The 19,864-nt window shown below is 59.9% G+C and overlaps 1 protein-coding gene across 1 annotated transcript in view; it reads left to right on the top strand.

The window, feature by feature from the left end:
* The window catches only part of CELSR1 (cadherin EGF LAG seven-pass G-type receptor 1), a gene marked incomplete at its 5' end in the record, with an annotated part of 128,916 nt that overhangs the window by 51,080 nt on the left and 57,972 nt on the right, over positions 1–19,864 (top strand). Inside the window, one exon of the mRNA XM_034643694.1 lies at positions 1,344–1,982. Within this exon, the coding sequence (XP_034499585.1) occupies positions 1,344–1,982 (639 nt within the window). The remainder of the gene's footprint in view (positions 1–1,343; positions 1,983–19,864) is intronic.

Raw genomic sequence — 19,864 nt, 5'->3', positions numbered from 1 at the left:
CCCGGAAGTGCTGGGGAGCAGTTACTTTTTCCTGTTGTTTGGACAAGTTTTGTGACTTGGGGTCCCTCCCGAAGTGGCTCGTGGCACTCCAGTGCCTGAGAAACACAGTCCCAGTGTCCACAAGCTTCAGTGCTTCTGTCCCCCATGATTTGGGGCTTTGTGGGGACTGTGCTGGGGCCACAGTGACAAGGTGACCCCCGGGTTTCATCGTGTGACTTGGCCTCTCAGTGATTTTCCAGAAACAAGTGGGGAAGAGTCCCCCCGTGGCTCCTGCACTCTGGGGGAGCACCCCCAGGCTGCAAGTTCTGAGAGGGTAGGACAGGGTCCCCCCAGGGCTCACTGGCCTACACAGATGGCTCTGTGCCACATGGACCTGGGGGTATGCTTGTGGGGGGCACAGGCAGGGAGCAGGTTGGGGGAGCAGACGGGGAGGATTGGGCAGAGCTGCAGGGACGCAGAATCGAAGTCGAGCCAGAAGGATGTGAACTTTGCCGGTTTTTCTCGGGGTCCCACAGCACGTTTGAGGCGTGGTGTGGAAGCAGGTGAAGGCCCCCTGGGGGGGTGGCTGCACCTGTCAGGGGTGCTGGGAAGGCTGATGCTGCCACCCTCTGTGGCCAGCCCTTGGCCAGCTCCTCTGATTCTGGGCTCAGAACCAATGGCATGCTCAACGTCATAACCAAAATATTCCACCTTTTCCGGTCTCAGAATCCTAAGTACCTCGTTTTGTGGTTTGCTTCCCTGTGTTGGCCTAGGTAGACCTTGTCTTGTATGTGTCTTTCTAAAGCAACATTTGCTGAGCGTCTCTTATGTGCCGGGCACAGAGGGATGCATAAGGTACAGCTAAGGGAAGAAAAACCGTCAATGTGGGTGTAGACGAAGGCTGTACCTGGACGGCACCATCCTGGACACTGTGGGGTCTGAGCTGAGCTGGGGATGGGTGGGATCCGAGCGGGGTCTCCCGGTGTTTGGAACAGGTGTGGAGGTGGTAAAACGGGGCTCAGTGTCCCCATGGGTCTGGAGTAAAGCATGTGAGCCGGGGGACTCAGGTGGCGTGGGGCTGGGTTGTGGGTGGTCCTGGGATGTCCTGCTGAGCAGTTGGGGGTCCATGGGGCTCTTTTGAGCAAGACAGACTCAGCAGGAGCTGTGCTTCGGTGAGCCTGGTGTGGAGGGAGAACAGGGGCTGGGAAGCAGGGGTCAAGGGGGTGGTCACGGGTGGGGTAGGGCATGGGGCTTGGGGATGCTCAGGCTCACTTCTGCCACGCTGAGTGCATCCGAGACTGTTCCCGGGTGGGGCTGGTGGGGCCCAGGACCCCGAGTGACCCTGACCCTCCTTGTGTCCACAGATGGCATCCACAGCGTGGCCGCGCTCTGCACCCTGCGGGTCACCATCATCACGGACGACATGCTGACCAACAGCATCACCGTCCGCCTGGAGAACATGTCGCAGGAGAAGTTCCTCTCCCCGCTGCTGTCCCTCTTCGTGGAAGGGGTGGCCACGGTGCTGTCCACGACCAAGGACGACGTCTTCGTCTTCAACATCCAGAACGACACGGACGTCAGCTCCAACATCCTCAACGTGACCTTCTCAGCCTTGCTCCCCGGCGGCGTCCGCGACAAGTTTTTCCCGTCGGAGGACCTGCAGGAGCAGATCTACCTGAACAGGACGCTGCTGACAGCCGTGTCCACCCAGCGCGTGCTGCCCTTCGACGACAACATCTGCTTGCGGGAGCCCTGCGAGAACTACATGAAGTGCGTGTCCGTGCTCAAGTTTGACAGCTCGGCGCCCTTCATCAGCTCCACCACCGTGCTCTTCCGGCCCATCCATCCCATCACCGGGCTGCGGTGCCGCTGCCCGCCGGGCTTCACGGGCGACTACTGCGAGACGGAGATCGACCTGTGCTACTCCAGCCCCTGCGGCATCCACGGCCGTTGCCACAGCCGCGAGGGCGGCTACACCTGCGAGTGTCTGGAGGACTTCACCGGTACGTGGGGCTCCCGGGGGCCGGGCGGGCACGGGCCGTGGGGCGGCGAGCCTTCTCTGCTGGGCGCCAGGCTGTGGTCCCCACACCGGGGTTCTGACCGGCCTCCTCTGTCCACTTCCCTGCCTGGGGAGGTGGCCAAAGGCCAGGCGCAGGCCCATGTGGCGTGCGGCTTCCTGGTGATGCCGGGAGCAGCATCTCTTTAGTGGCACGCAGGCAGAAGGTGGGCTTCCTGCCAAGCGCCCCGAGGTTGCTGTGAACCCCATGGGATTGGAGTCACCCTCTTTTTTTTTTTTTTAAGATTTTATTTATTTGTGTGAGAGAGAGATGGAACACAAGCTGGGGGATTGGCAGAGGGAGAAGCAGGCTCCCCGCTGAGCAGGGAACCCGATGCGGGACTCGATCCCAGGACCCTGGGATCATGACCTGAGCCGAAGGCAGACGCTTAACGGACTGAGCCACCCAGGTGTCCCTGGAGTTACACTCTTGATGAGGGAGATTATAGCGTGCGAGCCACCTAAAAACCCACATGTGTTAAGTGACATGCGCTCCCTTAAGTGGCTTCAGATCAGAAGGACTTTATCCCGTCTTTCGGGTTTAATTGGTTATTGTAAATAGTGTCACCGGGTAGACGTTCTGAGGTGTTAATCATTTGGGTCTGGAGAGACAGTGTTCATTTTTCATGCCCCGTTGTCACTGTAGTGATGACTCATCTTCTCTGCCCTGAGACATCCTGACTAGTCGCAAAGATGAATCGGTCCAAAGGCAGCCAACAATTGTTTTTGAAAACATGTAGGCAGAGCAGCACAGAAACGCACGTCCTTGCCTTGACCTTCCATCGCGGGTTACATAAGATTAGAGCCCGTCTGAGAAACAGAGGTCCAGTGGCCTGAACGTGAGCAGCCTCTCGTTCGGGAAAGCTGTCTGGGGTCAGGTGGGACTCACTCATGCGGAGGCTTTGAGGCCCTAGTATGGACGGTGGCCTCGGCTCTCCTGGTTAGCATCAACAGCCGAGAAGTCGTTCTCTGCTTAGAACGGGGGTTTATGGTATTAGCTGGTACTTATGAAGCAGGAAGAGAGAGTAACCCAGGGGTGGGAGGTCACAGAGAGAGGAAGACGCTGTGTACGGTGGTCTGCATCAGAAGAGGAGGGAGAGAGAGCATTTGGCAGCCTGAGGACGTGGGGGTGTGCGCCCAGCTTGCTGGGTCTGAGCCCCTGCCTGGCTGTAATGCCGTGGTACAGTGTGGCAAGGAAGGCACCTGAGTGCCTGCCCCGTGTCCTCCCCTCCCCTGCCCATGTGTGGCTGGCTGGCCGTCTGTCTGTCCCGTTGGGGCCCAGAGGTGTCCCCCTCTTCTCTCTGAGTGTTAGCCCTGAATTCCTGCCTATGATGGGGTGTGGTGGTGAGTGGGGAAGGAAGGCTGAGGAGACCCCTGGGCCCCCTAGTTCCTGCCGACATTGTTGGGGTCCTGGTTGTGCCTGCGAGACCTGGCCTGGGCTCCCCTCTCCCCCCGCTCCTCCCTGCCCTGAGTCGTCGTGGAAGCTCCGTGGCGCTTCACCACGTGGTGGTGGCGGGTACCTGCCTCTCCTTCCCTCTTCACTGCGGTGAGCTGGCCTTTCGGCCCATTCGGCAGTGGCTGACCAGGTATGCCAGCCGCTGGTCATGGGGAAGCCTGCACGTAAGCGTGGGGCCATGTCTGGGCTGGGTAAACGGAGGCTGCTAGGGACCCGTGGACCCCCGACTCCCTCCTAAGAGGATTCGATCCGCTGGGTGGAAGGGACTTCCAAAGTTCTTAGATTTCGTTTTCATCGCGGGAGTCATTGCTAGAGAAATAATGACCGGGAATGGCGCTGCGTGTCATCGCCAGGAGACCCACTGAGATGCTGTGATTGGCAGGGGATTCATTTGAGTGTCTCTGGCCCTAAAATCATCACATATGTTTCCCTCGGAGATAAGACGGGCTCAGACTGATTGTTTTCCCCGGTCCCCCTTCCTCTGGGTCTCCCTCTCTCTCTTTGAAGCCCTCCTTCCCTTGCGGGCGGTAATTGCGCTCATTTGCTGGTGCTGAAGGCACCCCTGTCGTCGCGAGGGTTTTATTACCTGCTCCCTGGTAAGCCGAGCCCCGGCCGCGGCAGGGAAGCTGGCAGCAGCCCAGGGCCCCCGGAAGACCCCGGCTTCCTGTGCCGCCGACGGACAGGAGACGGGCCGGGCGAAGGAGGGTGTCAGTTAATCTCAGGAGAAGCTCTGTGAGTTTGGGGAGAACACCCCTGGCAGCTCTCCTGCGTTTTTCTTAAATCCACGCTGGCCTCAGAGCGGCAGCCGGGCCCCGGGGACGGATGCGCCGTCATTGCAGGGGAGTGCGGCCCCACCCGCAGAGGAACAGGACAGGAAGGTGGAGGTGTCATGGACGCTGTCTCCCGGGTCCTCCTGAGCCCAGCAGACGCCACTGAACAGGCTGTCCCCTGCTCTGGGAAGGTTCTGGAAGGTTTCCCGACTTCCTCGGTGCTGTGTTTATATGTTGGCTGCTTTGCTGTCATGTTGGGTGTAGACGCCCTCATTTCTGTGCCTCTCGGAACAACAGTAACTTGCGGCTAATAGTCCTGAGCCTTCAGTGTGCTGTGCTGTTCTAGATGATTCCACGTGTGGTGCCCCAATTCCCGCATCAGCACTAGGCCCTGTTTATACGTGGAGGGACTGAGGTGCAGAACAGTACATCATCTAGCCCAGTGGTTGTGACCCGGGTGATTCTGCCCCCGGGGACATCTGGGGCTACCTGAGGACATTTTTTTTTAAAGATTTTATTTACTTATTTTAGGGAGAGGTGGAGAGAGCGTGAGCAGGGAGGGGGCAGACGGAGGGAGAGAATCCCAAGCAGACGCTGCTCTGAGCGTGGAGCCGGTCGCGGGGCTCGATCCCACGACCCTGATCATGATTGCAGCCGAAATCAAGAGAACGCTCAATGTACTGAGCTGCCCAGATGCCCCCGAGGACATTTTTGTTGCTGGGGGGTGGATGCCAGGCGTGCTCCTCAGCGCCCCTGGGCCAGCCCCACACGGAGAGTGTCCTGCCCGCAAGTGTGCACGGGAGCCGAGCAGCCCGGTGCTCTGCTTCTGGGCTCCAGCTTGCCTACCCTGTGGACTTGGAGGCAGTACGGCTGGGCTCCCCCATTTCCCTGCTGACCTGGCCCTTCTTGCGCGTGGGTCCCAGCTTCTTGCAGGAAATGCCTCCCACAGACAGCGCACTGAGGGTTCAAAGTGCGGCCTGATGGCGGTGGAGTGCGGTGACACTGAGCAGGCCGCCTGCCCAGAGGGGCAGTCACCCCGCTGCCCACGGGGCTGGCAGGACGCTGTTCCTTCCCAGAGACACTGGGCCTGACGAAACCAGGGCCCGATTCCTGGTCCTGTTGCCTCTGCATCTATCCCCTCCTTATTCGCGCACCTGCTGACGTGGTGACGCTCGCTGACGGGGGTGGCGGTGGTGGTGGTGACAGAACGCTCCAGCCCGGCCCTCTCCCTGTGTCTCCAACAGCCCCATGAGGTGGGGACCGTTCTCATCCAGTTTTCGGAACACCCAGGGGCAGAGCTGGGTGGGGGGACCGGGGATCCCCATCCCGAGCTCATGTGCTGCCCAGGCCAGGCTCGTCCACCCCCGACCCCTCCTCCCTGGGCTCACAGGAGGTACCCCCCCTTGCCCCCCATGACCAGTCAGCAACCGCGTCCAACGATTGTGCCTCCACGTCCCGTCCCCTTCTCTCCACCACACCCGAGCATCATCGCACCTGGGACGGGGGGGCCTCAGTCCTGCTTCTCCCGCCCTGCGAGCTGCTATCCGTGCAGTGCCCAGAGAGGCCGTTTACAGGTGCCCTGGGTCACGTCGGTGCCGCTTTAGCCGCCCCAGGGTCCAGCTGCTCTTGTGCATAGTCAGTGGCCTTCTGGAAACATACGGCTGCTCTCACTGCAGGCCTGTGTGTGGAGTGCTCCATCCCCCACGTCTTCCCAAATGTCACCTTCCTGCCCCCATCTGTCCCCCTCATCGCAGCCCCCCACCCCCATGTCTGCTCGGTGCTGTCTGCTCCCTCCTCCGTGCCGGGCACACAGAAGGTGCTTAAACAGTACTGGTGCACCGAGGGTGGGGTCGGGGGTGACCTGGCCCGGCCCGTTCGTCCCTGTAGGGTTCCTTCTGTATTGCACTCAGAGCAGTGCCTTTGCTGCTTTTGTCACTGAGCTGGGGGGGACAGGAGAGTCCCTTTTTGGGGGGGGTGCTGAGGTATTTATGACCCTGTCCTGCTGGTGTGATGGCTGGCCAGGCTCCTGTTCTCAGCGCACAACTATGTGCTAACGTGTGCTCCCAGGCTTCTCGCGCACAGCCGTCTTCTCGCGGAGAACCACGAGGTGATTTATCGTCCCAGATGAACGGCTGCCCGCGGGGTGCGTTCCTGAGAACGCGGCAACTTTGATATCACCGGGGGGGGGCGGGGGAGGGTCTCCTGGATGCTCAGCACTCTGCCTGTCGGAGGGGAGGCCTGGCAGTGGCCGCGCCTGGACCGGGACCAGCAGGTGCTCCCCGCCCCCCGGTCACTCTGGCCGAGTCTTCTGCTTAGGGCCCTGTTTACTCTGGAGCATATGATTTTATTTTTTTTTATTTATTTTATTTATTTATTTGACAGAGATAGAGACAGCCAGCGAGAGAGGGAACACAAGCAGGGGGAGTGGGAGAGGAAGAAGCAGGCTCGTAGCAGAGGAGCCTGATGTGGGGCTCGATCCCATAACGCCGGGATCATGCCCTGAGCCAAAGGCAGACGCTTAACCGCTGTGCCACCCAGGCGCCCCTGGAGCATATGATTTTAGATCAAATCCTGGAGAAGAGCCCTGCCTCCGGGCGCGAGGCCCCTGGCTGTCCCTGGGCTCCAGTGTCCATGCTGTGGACACTGCACCGTAACGGGGGCTCCTCAGCTGAGATTTAGCCTGGTCTGGGGTTCGGTTGGTCAGTAGCCACTTAGGAGAGTCTCAGTGATGCTGGCTCTTTGTGCCTACTGCCCCCGGGTGGAATGTCCACTTGTCCTGTGTGAGGGCCTTCCAGGGACCCTGACTGTCCCCTGTGGTGGCCTTGCCAGGACTGGGGACCCTGACTGTCCCGCATGGTGGCCTCGCCAGGGCTGGGGGCCCTGACTGTCCCCTGTGGTGGCCTTGCCAGGGCTGGGGGCCCTGACTGTCCCCTGTGGTGGCCTCTGTGGTGGGCTGGGGACCCTGTCCCCTATGGGGGATTCTCCAGGACCAGGGCATTCTGTGTAAGTTCAAGGCCAGAGAAACTGCTGGTATAAAAACCTAATCATCTTTTCTGTTAAGGAAAGTAGTTAAAATCAAATCTGGCCCTTCTTGGATTCTGTTGTTAAAAAAATGCACGTTACTCCAACTGCACGTCTTATCTTGAATTCTCTTGTCAGAGTCATGATATTGCCATCGTCACGTGAGACACAAACGTGCCCCACGGTCCCAAGCCGAGACCCCGCGCGTCTGTGTGAGGCTGCGGCCGTCCTCTGTGCTGGGAGGGGCATCCACACAGCACAGGGGAGGGGGGCTCGCCAGCGCCAGCCGCAGGCCATGGGATTAGAGGCCCCCTTCCAAGTGGTCATCCACAACATGGGTTTGGTCCTTAAACCACAGGGTTCATCGTTATTCAAAATGAAAATCATGGCCTAGCCCGTAAGGAGATCTTAGAGCAGAGACAAAGTCCTCGCTCAGGAAAAGGTGCTTTTCGGGTAGTTGGGGTCACTGCGAGGGTCGCACTCCTGAGCGGCTCTCCTGTCCGGTGGCTTTGACTCTTTCTCCAGGCTCCAGGTGTGGCTCTCCAGCGTTTCTTTCATCTGTTATCATACAGCTTTGTTCTCCTTTAAATCGTATCCTGAGATGCCGGTATGGGTATGTTTAGCCAGGAATCTCGTGTTCTCCACGAAATTCGTAGTGTGCTCCTCTCCCGGGGCACGTGGCTGTGGGGAGCAAGGACGACCGTCAGGCTGACCCTGCATTCCTCCTTGGGCTCCTGTTAGCTTCCCGGGGGCGGCTGCACAAAGGAGATGACACTGGGGGACTGGAAACCACAGAAACATGTTGTCTCACGGTCGTGCAGGTCACAAGTCTGGGACTGAGGTGGGGGCCGGTCGCACTCCCTCTGAGGCTCGAGGGGAGGGTCCTTCCTGCCTGTTCACCTCTGGTGCCCCAGGTGGTCCTCGGCTTCTCCCTGGCCTTCCCCCGTGTGTGTGCTGGGTCTGCGTCCCTGTTGCCCGCTCACTGAAAGTCAGTAGTCCTTGGATTAGGACCCTCCCTTGTCTAGTGTAATCTTATTTTAACTTGATCATGTCTGCGAGAACCTATTTCCAAATGAGATCACAGTCACAGGTGTCCCGGGGGTCAGGACTGGAACGTATGATTTGGAGGGGACAAAATTCCACATGCATCAGGGCTGCCGGTGGTCGGCGGTGGTGGCCCCCTCTTGTCAACCTGCTTGCTGAGGGTCCGCGGGGGCCAGAGCATAGGAGCCACAGTCTCTCCCGACCAGCCTCCAGGTGGACAGGTGAGCCGGGCATGGGTCTCGAGCTGACAAGGAGCCAAAGCATAAACCAGCACGTCCAGCCGAGGCTAGTGATGTAGCCTGAGGACGTCCCTTCTGCAGGCCCAGCCCCCTGTGGCATCACACTGCGCCATGGGAGGGGGACGAGGCTCCGGGAGAGCAGAGGCCAGGCTCACTGGTCGCCCCTCAGCCAGGGTCCTGCAGCTGCTGCACCAAGTCCCCCAAGCGAGTGGCTTAAACGGCACGGGTTTATTCTCTCAGGGCTCCTTCTGGAGGCTGGGGGGAGGCAATCCTTTTCCAGCATCCAGCATCCACCTGGACTGCTCGGCCCCTTCCTCAGAGGGAGAAGGGGAGAGAGAGAGAAGCCGCCTCCTTGCTGAGCACGGAGCCCGACGTGGGGCTGGATCTCACGACCCTGAGATCAGAACCTGAGCCGAAATCAAGAGTTGGATGCTCGACCAACTGAGCCACACAGGCGCCCCAGGACGTGGACATCTTTGGGGCTCCATCGTTGCGCTGACCGTACCGCTGCCCCCCAGCAGCCCCTGGCACCCGCTCGGCCCTCAGCAGACATCTGTGGCAGGGATGAGTAAGTGAGGCCTTTGCCATCGCACCCCCATGGTTGGCCAGCCCCTGCTGTCTCTCTGGAGATGCAGCTTGGGCCGGGGGCCGTCGGGAGCTGCTGGGAAGTCCGGCTTGCGTCCCTGACCTGAGCATGACAACCCCCGACGTCCCCAGGGAGAGTGGTTTCTGCTGGCATCCACTGCCCATAGCCCACAGCCGAGGCCTTTCCCCGGGGTGGACGGCCGGCCGGCTCTCTGTTGCGCCCCCGCGGGCCTGCGGGGCTGGGTGGTAAGTAACGCAGGACTCATCCCACGGAGCCGCCGAGCACAGCTGGAGGGAGGAGAGTGTTAACCAGGGCTGTTGGGCTCTCCTGCTGACTCTGAGACTCAAATCAAGAGAATGTGTTCTTGGGGCGCCTGGGTGGCACAGCGGTTGAGCGTCTGCCTTCGGCTCAGGGCGTGATCCCAGCGTTCTGGGATCGAGCCCCACGTCAGGCTCCTCTGCTGTGAGCCTGCTTCTTCCTCTCCCACTCCCCCTGCTTGTGTTACCTTTCTCGCTGGCTGTCTCTATCTCTGTTGAATAAATAAATAAAATCTTTAAAAAAAGAGAATGTGTTCTTTCCAGACCTTGATCTGTCCCAAGGAACTGTCGCAGGTCCCCAGCACCCCTCAGGAAGTGGAATCCAAACCACCTGGGGCCCGAGCTGCGCGTACGCACAACGGAGGTTTCCGTCAGCATTCCAGCTGAGTTTGGACACGTTTGCCGTTTGAGAATTGGCACGGTTTCCCTACAAACTGATAAAGTGGGGGGCCCCCCTTCTCAGCCTCGAGGCGTGCCGAGGCCAGCTTCACCTTCCGCCACCAGGGTCTGCCCCGCGGTCGGTGGCAGATTGTGCCTGACCCTCGGCCCTCCCTCCATCCCTCCTTCTCTCTTGCCCTCACCCACTCACCGCTCTGCCTGGGCCGGCCCTGCACCTCTGTCCCCCTCGGGTGCAGGGCCCCACCCGGCCCCACCTGCACGCCCTCTCTTGAGGAGACCTCCCCACGCCCAGCCTCACTCCTATCCTCAGATGTCCCTGTGTGTCATTAGAGCTAAATCATAGACCTGTGTCCGAGATGTCATCTTGGAGCTGGGTCTTAAGACGTGGCAGACAGACGCCCTGGCCACAAGGCTGTCCCTGGGCCTTCTCTCACAACCTCTCCCAAAGCTGGGGGCCTCCCAAGATGAGGATGTTTCCAGGCCATGCAGCCACGCCAGCACCACCCCAGCACTGGAGAGAGCGGCTGCAGAGGCCCAGACGGGCGCATAGGGAGCCCTGGCGGCCCCACCACGGGGACTGTGGCTTCTCAGTGTGTGAATGTGCCCAGGGCGCTGTGAAGGCTGTGTCCCACCAGGACCGGGGGAGGTTGGCCGGGGCCCAGGCTGCCTGCCGGAGGTGAGGACCCTCTGCCTCATTCTGGGTCCTGACGCCTCCTACGCGACCACCAGCATCCTTTTGAGCGCACATCCCCGGCCCAGCCCTTGACTCAGAAGGACATGACCTTGCTTCAGGTCTGCAACAAGTGCCTCGTTGAAGGGGCCAAGATGGGGATCTGGGCACTCAGGTCCTGGTGGTCAGCTCGGGTGACCCCGATCACCATGTGCAGGTGTCCAGCGCCCTGTGCTTGGCCTCCCCCGCCAGGCTGGGCAGCCCAGCTCCGTGAAGTTCACCTGCGTTGTGTTCCGTCAGCGCCTCCTGGGTCCTCAGCCGCTGCCAGGAGGGCCACCACAGGGCCTGGTGGGGGGGCACTTTGTCTTCAGTGGCTCCTGGCCCACTGAGGCTCAGGGAGAGGCTGAGAGCTTCACGGGCTGCAGCTTTCTCTGGGGGCTGGAATCTGGCCTGTCCCCTTGGTGTGATTAGGACTGTCTCAGTCTCCTGGGGCTTCCCCGGGGGGGCTTAAAGCAGCGGGAATGCATTGTCAGGGTTTTAGAGGCCAGAATTCTGAAATCAAGGTGTCACGTCCCTCTGATGACTCTGGGGAGGGTCCTTCCTTGTTCCCTGAAGCTCCTGGTGGCCTCAGGTGGCCCTGGGCTTGTGGCCACACCGCTCGAGTCTGCCTTCATCCTCTTGCATGTTATAAGGACGCGGGATTGCTGGGGTCTGTCATCTCAGGACCCCTAATTTGATCCCATCTTTGCCGTGTGAAGCGATGTTCACAGGTTCTGGGAATCAGAACTTTCGGGGGCCCCTGTTTAGCTGACTTCAGGGTTGCTTACTTCCTGTGCCCCCACCCACTCGTGCCTGTGAGGAGAGGAGGGTGGGGAGAGCACCCCTTTACTGAAGGGAGGGGTCCTCGAGTGTTGCCCGGGGCTGGGACTGGCAGGGCCGCGTGCCTGCTGGAAGCCTTCTGCTTTAAGTCCAGGAGTTTAAAATGCACTCTGATAATTCCGGTTAGCCAGCTTTCAACCCTCAGATGTGTAGGTGACTCCAGTGAGCAAAGCCAAAGCTGTGGATAAGCCAGAACCTTTTTTTCTTTCCTGCTGGAATGTAGTTTTTTATTTATATTTTAAAAAATGGGTGTGTCTGGGGTTCTGGGAAATTGCTTCAAAGACAATAATGAAGTCATTTGAGAAGGCCCAGAGAAGGCCCAACCCGGTCAAGCCTGCCGTGGTCCGGGCTTCCGGCTTCCCCTCCCTCCCGGTGGGAGGGGGTGGGGGGGCGGCAGGTGTCCGGGCTCTCCACACAGGCCTTTTCTGGCAGCCTTGCCCCATGGGGGAGGAGGCTCCAGGGCAGAGCCGGTCACCAGGAGGTGAGAAAATCAAACAGCGGAGGGGGTTGGGGGAGAGCTGTGGGGGACGAGGGGTGGACGGAGGAGGCCTCTAGTCTCAAGAAGTCAGGTAATAACGGAGTCAACAGTAACAGCGGGCCAGGTGCTCAGCTGAGAGCTTTACAGAATTAGCTCATTTCACCTTGACACCAGCCCCCCAGGGGCCAGGAATCGCTCCAGGGCAAGCTACGGAAATCCTGCCTTCAGAGAGGGATTTACAGTGGGGGAAACTGAGGCACTGGTCGGGACCTTGCTGGGGAAAGCTCCGTCCCTGGCAGGGGTGCTGTGGGGGGTTTGGTGGAGGGCAGTGCCGAGGCCCTGGGTGGGCAGGAAGGATGGACAAATTTTCCCAGGGTTTAAGCATTTCTGACGCACCCTCCTCTTTTCAGAGACCGTGAGTGTCCCCTGTCCCTTGTTTCCCGTCTCTCTGCTTCTGGGAATGAAGCTTCTGACACGAACCACACTGCTGGGTCGTGTCTGTTTTGTTAAGATGCAAGACCCCTTTCAGTAACCGGACCTCCACTGTGAGGATGGGCGGACGGACTTGGGGTTGGCTGCAGGTTCCGTGTCCCTGTGTCTGAGGACCTGGCTCGAAGCTGCCCTGTGTTGGAGGTTCGGGGCCCCGCGCTCTCTCCTGACGCCCCACCCTCCGCGTGCCTTACTGATCTGCGGTTCTGCCTCAGCTTCAGGCTTCAAAAGCCTTATCTATGCTTCGTGCCCGATGCCGCCTTCTCCCCTCGCTGCCTTGGCAAGTTCTCATTTTTCTAGTTCAAAGCCCTTGGCTGTATCTTAGGACTAGAAGGGAATTGTCCCTTTATTTATTGAACAACTTAGGTCCTCAGATTTGTACATGCGCTTCCCCTCGTGGGGCCGGTCCCCAGCCCTCTTCCAGTCCCGAGGGTCTCCGTCTGGCTGCGCCCCCCTCTCCCGGCTGGCGGGGACCCTGTCGCCTCTCTGTCTCCACCCCTGAGCAGCCCCGGGGCAAATTCTGAAGCTGGCTCTTGGCAGGTGCTGGTCCGGACCCCCATCAGCACTGCCCTGCTTCCAGCCCTGCCTCTCCGCTCCCATCCTGCTGTGACCGTCGCACGCACGTGCACACACCCCTTACACATCACACACCCAGCACACTCGCACACATCGCACACCACACATACCACACTTGCATACACACCACATTCGCACACAACACACGTACACACACACACCATACTTGCACACTCTCACCCCTCCCCACACTCCTATGCCATCTGCTTCCCCTGTCCTGCTTGCCCACCCATACTCTATATAGTGAGGCCATGGTGCCTGGCTACCCCTTCCTCGTTCACAGACCTCTTGCCCAACCAAGGTATCCCGATGGCTGGGACCCAGGCCCTCCCGTCCTCTGCTTGGGCCCTTTCTGGGGCCAAGTGGTCGCCCTGCTCCTTGTGCCAGGCCCCCCCAACACTTGGGCAGAGCCCAGCTCAGAGGCTCCCGCACACAGGCACCGTCTCTTTCTTCCATTTGCCTTATCTTTAAGGAATTGTTTTGTTACACACAAAAAATGGGATGTTTTATACCCCATGCCAGGCCTCAGTTTCCCTGTCTGCAAGATGGTGACATGGAAGAGTCCCCATACCCAGTGCTGTGGAGGTTAGACCCGTAAGGACACAAGTGAGGGGCTTGGCTGGGCCCCTCCGCCCTCTGTAACCCTGTGTGCCTAGCAGTCACCTTGCAGGCGGGCCCTGGCCTTCAGCCCTTTGAGGCTGGGGCTTCCCCAGGGTATTTAGCCCCCTCCGGTGGAGGGTCTGTGGCTCTGACACCGAGGGCTGGGGGCCCTGGGCAGGCACGCGGTGTCCCCTCACTCCCAGCCCCAAGCCTGGTGTGGGACAGGCATCCCGTCATGGACGTGTGCGCGAGGCCATGCGGATAGAGGGGCCTTGGCTCCTGGGAGCTTTTGTTTCATGGTTAAGAATGGTTTTGGGTGGTGGGGGTCCCTTCCGGAGTTTCTGCCTGGGCTTCTGCATTTGTGGCTGTGACCAGGAGGCGGAGCCGCATCCCTTCCCTGCAGGGGCTCGGGCGCGGTGCACATGCATTATTGAGCACGGTATCGGCTATCGGCTGTCGGCTTGCTCAGGTGAACCTGATCCTTGGCGTGGGGGTGGGGCTGGCAGTTGTCTTGGGAGAGGGGTGCACGGGAGGAGGAGGGAGAGTCGCCCCACAGTTGGAACAGCCCAGAACAAGCATTGGACTCGAAGCAGGATGTTGGGATGCGAGCCTTAGTTTGAGGGAGAATTCCCAGGGAAGGGAAGGTGACGTGAACTCCGGATGGGAAGCGCGTCTGGGAACACTTGGATCTCACCCTCGCAGTTGTTTCTTATAAGAGTTGTAGCAAAACTTAAAGATACGGGGCTCACTAAATTCAGTTCAAGTTCGTTACCTAAAGTAATAGGATCTTTAGCGTTAGAAACGACCTTGTCATATCTCTTCTGAGCTCTGTGTTCAGTGATGTCAAGTTGGTAGCTTGATATTGGCCGTGGGGGGAGTGTGCACGCCGTGGAAACGGGAAAATGCTACAAACCAGGACTCCCCCACCCAGGGCTGGGTCCTAGGACTGGCCAGCAGCCCACTGCCTGGGACATACGTTGAAGAGAGAGCGCTAATGGGCGATCGTGTAGCGTAAACCAGCTGCGGTGGCCGCTGTGGGACGCGTCCTCAGGAGACCCGGGGTTGCTGAATGGAGCTCCGGGACCCCAGACATGGGAAGCTTTCCCGGAAAGCTCGAACCCTCAGAGTTCTCACTGGCTTCTTCTAGAAAAGGCGTGTTTAACTATAAAAGTAATTCTTTCTTCATTACATCAACATTTTCCCAACGCGGTTTGAATGAAATACATGAATTATGTAGGGTTTATACTTCCGTGCAAGCATTAATCACGGGCTTGACCCCGGGGAAACGCTGCCGTTTCATGACCTCATTTCAAGAGCATTTGCTGCATACCTGCCGCGTGCTGGGCACTCGTCGGGCGCCCCCTCTGTGCTGGACATTCTTAGGCTTGGCTCCAGCAGCCCCCACCCCCACCCTGGAGTGGGAACACACTCTCTAGGGGAAGCTTCTGGGCCCTTGAGCGTCTGTCCTGGGACCCTGTTCCTGGTCAGGCGAGCAGGTGAAGCTTGCTAAGGGGAGTGAGCCTGAGACGGGGCTGCACGCAGGCCAGGGAAGCCACCCACAGAGGACAGGAGAGAAGCCAGGCCCCGAGGAAGATGGGCACTGTTGGGTTGTCCTTGGTGGGAGTGAACACCCACCCAGAATGTTGCGGCCGCCTGCATTAACCTGTTGCATCCCCCAACAGCCCTGTGAGGAGGGACACCGTGTGGCCCGAGTGTGGCTCGTGCAGTGGGCGGGTGTGTGCACTGGGGCTGGGGCCAGGCCCCGGGGCAGAGTGGGGTCTTCACGGAGCCCGGACCTGGCAAGGCCAGCATTCTGGAAAGCTCTCCTGGTGTTACGTGAAGCACAAGCAGGTTTGTAAGTCAGTGGGCGGCTGGCCTGGGTTCAGGGCGTCCGTGGTGACGTTGCTGTGTTTACGCAGATGTGGGGGCTGCGTAGCCGGGGTGTGGGCGGCTGTAGAGGTGAGCGACCTGGGACCCCGGGAGGTGGTTAGGGGGCATTGATGGGGGTGAGAGGGAGGGAAGGCGGTGGCTCTGGGCTCTGGGCTTGTCTCTCCTGGACAGATGGTAGACCTTCCCCGAGAGGGGACCTGAGAAGGACGGCCTTGACAAAAGCAGGGTGGGGTTTGAGGCCTGGGTTTTCTGGAGCAGTCGTTGGGTTGGTTGGGTGGGGCCCAGAGGAGAGCGCGTGAGGCCAGGCCGTGGGGTAGGGGCGCTGGCCTCAGGTGACCCCGGTGCTCCACCCCTTGCTGGCCTTCGGACCAGGCTGGGGAACAGCGCTCCTGAGGGCAGAGACACCAGAGCGTCGCTCAGAAGCAGGGGGTGCAGCCCCACAGGGTCAGATGCCGCTTCCCTCGGCACTACGCGCCGAGGCCGGAATTCACTGTGATCGTTGTTGTAGGACAAACACTGTAGGAGGACTGCTGCAGTAGGTTAAGTAGTGTCCCCCCACATTCGTGTCCAGAACCTCAGAAGGTGTCCTCATTTCAAAATAGGGTCTTTCGAGTGGTATTAGTTGAGGAAATCATCCTGGATTTGGAGTCTGCCCTACATCCAGTGATCGGGTGTCCTTGTGAGAAGGGGGGGATTTGGGACACAGGGCAGATGCGCGGGTGAGGATGGAGGCGGACACTGGAGGATGTGGCCACAATCCTGGGAGGACCGGGAGCCACAGGAGCCATGGGAGTCAGAAGGTGCTAGAAGGATTGTGACCCTCCCCTGGAGCCTCTTAGGAAACCAGCCCTGCCCACACCTTAATTCTGGACTTCTGGCCTCCAGAACTATGAGAGAACACGGTTTCTGTTGTTTTAAGGCACCAAATTTGTTGTAATTTGTTCCAGCAGCCCTAGGAGACGAATAGTATTGGAAATGGGGGGAAAAAACCCAAAAACTTTATGGTTAAATCAAAACAAACAGCTCCGTGGAGAGTTAGCTTTACTCACAGCTAATTTAAAATAGCACAGTCTGCAAGGAGAGGGACAGGGATGGCCCCCTGGTATCCGTTGCGACCTTTCTGTGGACAGCCAGATGGTCTGAACCCGCGAGTCCCCGCGTGGCCGTCCTTCCTGTTCCTCCTGAGGAAGGAAGTTTCCCTGCAGCCATGGAGTACCGAGCGGCAGAGTCAGTCGGGTCTCCCAGATGGCAGAGCTCTCTGGCTGGGTGTGCGGGGCCTCCTGTCCCTGGGCTGCGGGGATGGTCGGGAGGCGGGTGAGGGGCGGGGGCCCTCAGGCGAGGGGTGTGCTAAGGGCAGGCCTTGGGGTCCATGGCCACACAGAGCTCGGGAGGGGCGGTGGCGGCGGTGGGGGCGCGGGTTTCACACTCGTCCAGGTGAACGTGGGAGCGCCTGGGCCAGCGCCCGTGTGGCTGCTTCTGGAACAGCCCGGGGCGGAGCGCTGCTGCGGGAAGGGCCGTGCCAGGCCTCCCTTTGTTTGCCGTCACGGTTTGGGGAGCACACCCCGCCCTGTCCCCTGACGACGGCCCTGTTCCAGCATACACTGTGCTTGGCCACCGACATGCCCACCTGGAACTCAGAAAGCAAACACTCCCAGATGTCACACATGTTTCTGGAGCAGAGATTAGAGAATTTGAAATGTGTGAAGGACAAACACACCGTGAGCTAAGCATTGACATGAAGGCAGAGGATTTACGAAGGCCACAGGCCAGCCACCTGGAGGAGCCCGGAGGAGCCCGGAGGAGCCCGGAGCAGTGCTTCACCAGTGTGAGGGTGCGAGTGTGGGGGGCGGTGTGTGCGTGAGGGTGGGAGTGCACGAGCAGGCGTGTGAACTAGTGTGAGCACACGGGTGCATGTGCGGAGACACGGGGTGCACTCGCATGTGACGTTATGAGTGTGCACATGTGTGAGGGTATGCGTGTGCGTGTGTGTGTGCTAGCACGTGTGTGAGGGTGCATGCGTGCATGTGAAGTTACGAGTGCGTGTGTGTGAGAGTGTGTGTGGGTGTTCACGAGCACAAGCCTGTGGGGCACCGTGGCGGAGCCCAGCGCTCTGTGGCGGGCAGAGCAGTCTGGTAACAGGAGCTGGGGGACATCAGTTTCCATCGAGGCGGAGCCGTGAGGGGGTCTGGGCAGGTCGGTGGGCTTCTGCCCTTTGCCTTTCATGTCAGAGCAGGGTGCGAACCAGGTCTCTCTGTGAGCACTTGCCTGGGGGGCAGCCCTGCCCGTGGGGAACAGGCAGGTGCGCTGCCCTGGGCTTCTGGCCTCACCTCCTTGCTTTGCCCATGGGGCTGGGGGGTGGGCTCAGCCCCCGGGGCGGGGTGTCACTGGCCTGCTGGCCCCTGCACGGTCCTGGGATTCGGTGAGACGTCGGCAGTGTCAAGCCCCCTCCTCTGTGTTTGCCGGGGCTCAGACCGGAGTCACCCTTGCTGAGCAGGCGGTACTTTCTTGGACTGTTGCAGCAGGGGGCGAAGATCGGGGAGGACCTGGGTGCAGAGTCCCAGCCAGGTGAGCCGTCGGCACCCGGCACGCCGGGCCTTGGCAAGATCGGTGTCCTCACACGCAGAGACACCAGAGGGCCTGGTCTGCATGCACACGCCAGTGACGGGCCGTGTGAGCACAGCGGGCTCTGGACACAGTGCTCTCGGTAGGCGCTGGGTTCGCGGCACCTGGATCATGGACTTGCAGCCCCCGGGACTGCAAGAAACCGTGTCTGTTGTTCCAAAACACTGGGTCTGCGGTATTTCGTTCGTCCGCCCGGCCGGCTGAGACGAGGCTGGGGCCCAGTGACAGCCGCTGCCACGGGAAGGCTGCCGTCCGTCCGCGGGCGCCGGCCTCCTCCTGTGAGAAGTCTCGGCGTTCTGTGTGCTGTGCCCCATCCTACCGGCCTTGCACTCACGCGAGGGGCCGCGCGTCCCCGAGGGGAGATCGATAACCGTGACTGCACGCTGATGCGAGCATTTCCATGTGGCCACAAATACACAAACAGAGGTAAACCTCATGCAGATGGATGTCGCCGATGAAATGCACGCAGATGCTGACCCTGCCAGACAGAAACGTGCATAGGGCAGCTCTGGGGCTGGTCGGAAACAGGACCTCTTTTTTTTTTTTTTTTTTTTAAGATTTTTTAAATTTATTCGACAGAGATAGAGACAGCCAGTGAGAGAGGGAACACAAGCAGGGGGAGTGGGAGAGGAAGAAGCAGGCTCCCAGCGGAGGAGCCTGATGTGGGGCTCGATCCCAGAACGCCGGGATCACGCCCTGAGCCAAAGGCAGATGCCTAACCGCTGTGCCACCCAGGCGCCCCGGAAACAGGACCTCTTGACGAGGGCAGGGCGCACGCCTGGTGTCGGGGAGGGCACATACGTGCCACCGCCTTTCGCGGAGGGCCGCTTGGAGACGTTCATCCAAGTCTACACTGTGTCCTGTCTGCCTCAGCACTGGGAGGGCCTTGCTTAGGAGGCACGCACGTCACACAGCACGGGCGTGTGCTGGACGTAGTTCGCAGCAGGAGAAGCTGTAGGGGCACCGCAGGGCGCAGTCGGTGAGCGTCTGCCTTCGGCTCAGGTCATGATCCCAGCCCGCGTGGGGCTCCCAGCTCGGCGGGGAGTCTGCTTCTCCCTCCCCCTGCTCTTGTGTGCTCTCTCTTTTTCTCAAATAAATAAATAAAATCTTAGAAAAGAAGCTATAAAGGGCTACATGCACATCGGCAGCAGAGCTGATGGGTCCTCCCGTGGGTTCCCGTGCAGCCGGTAGCAGGGGACGGAGGTCCGGGCACCGACGGAAGGATCTTCAAGGCAAGCCCTGAGCAGAGGGGGCAGAGGCCAGCCAGCGCCAGCCAGGCATCCAGCTTCCCTGACTCGTTCCTGGGCGTGTGCAGGAGACCGCAGATGACTTTACTGTCCATGCCATGTTTTTGTACGGTGATTTTTTTTTTTTTTGGACGTGAGTGTCATGCTTATGTTTTATTGATTGATTGATTGATGTATTTATTTTTAAAGGATTTTACTTATTTATTTGAGAGCGAGAGGGAGAGGGAGATGCAAATTCCCCACCGAGCAGGGAGCCCGATGCAGGGCACGGTTGGAGGCCTCCCGCGGGGGTGGCCCGGGCGCAGGTGCTCCTGCGTGCTCCCCAGTCTCCCTCTGTTCTCACTGCGCAGCCGCCGCCCCCGGCACGGATGTGGGAGGGGACGCGAGCATCTGTCGGTCTCATCACTTCCAGGTGATTCTCTCCTAAGAGGGGTGTTCTCAGCTGCACGTGACTCTGCCCCCCACAGCGTGGGGACCCCGGCAGGGCTGGGACAGGGACTGGGCCCTCCATGGAGGAACCCCCAGGTGTGCTGCCACTCTGGACGA

Source organism: Ailuropoda melanoleuca, chromosome 15 (assembly GCF_002007445.2).
Source record: "Ailuropoda melanoleuca isolate Jingjing chromosome 15, ASM200744v2, whole genome shotgun sequence".
Classification (NCBI taxonomy): Eukaryota; Metazoa; Chordata; class Mammalia; order Carnivora; family Ursidae; genus Ailuropoda; species Ailuropoda melanoleuca.
Note: the sequence above shows the minus strand (reverse complement) of the source record. Positions and strands in the feature narration are given on the sequence as shown.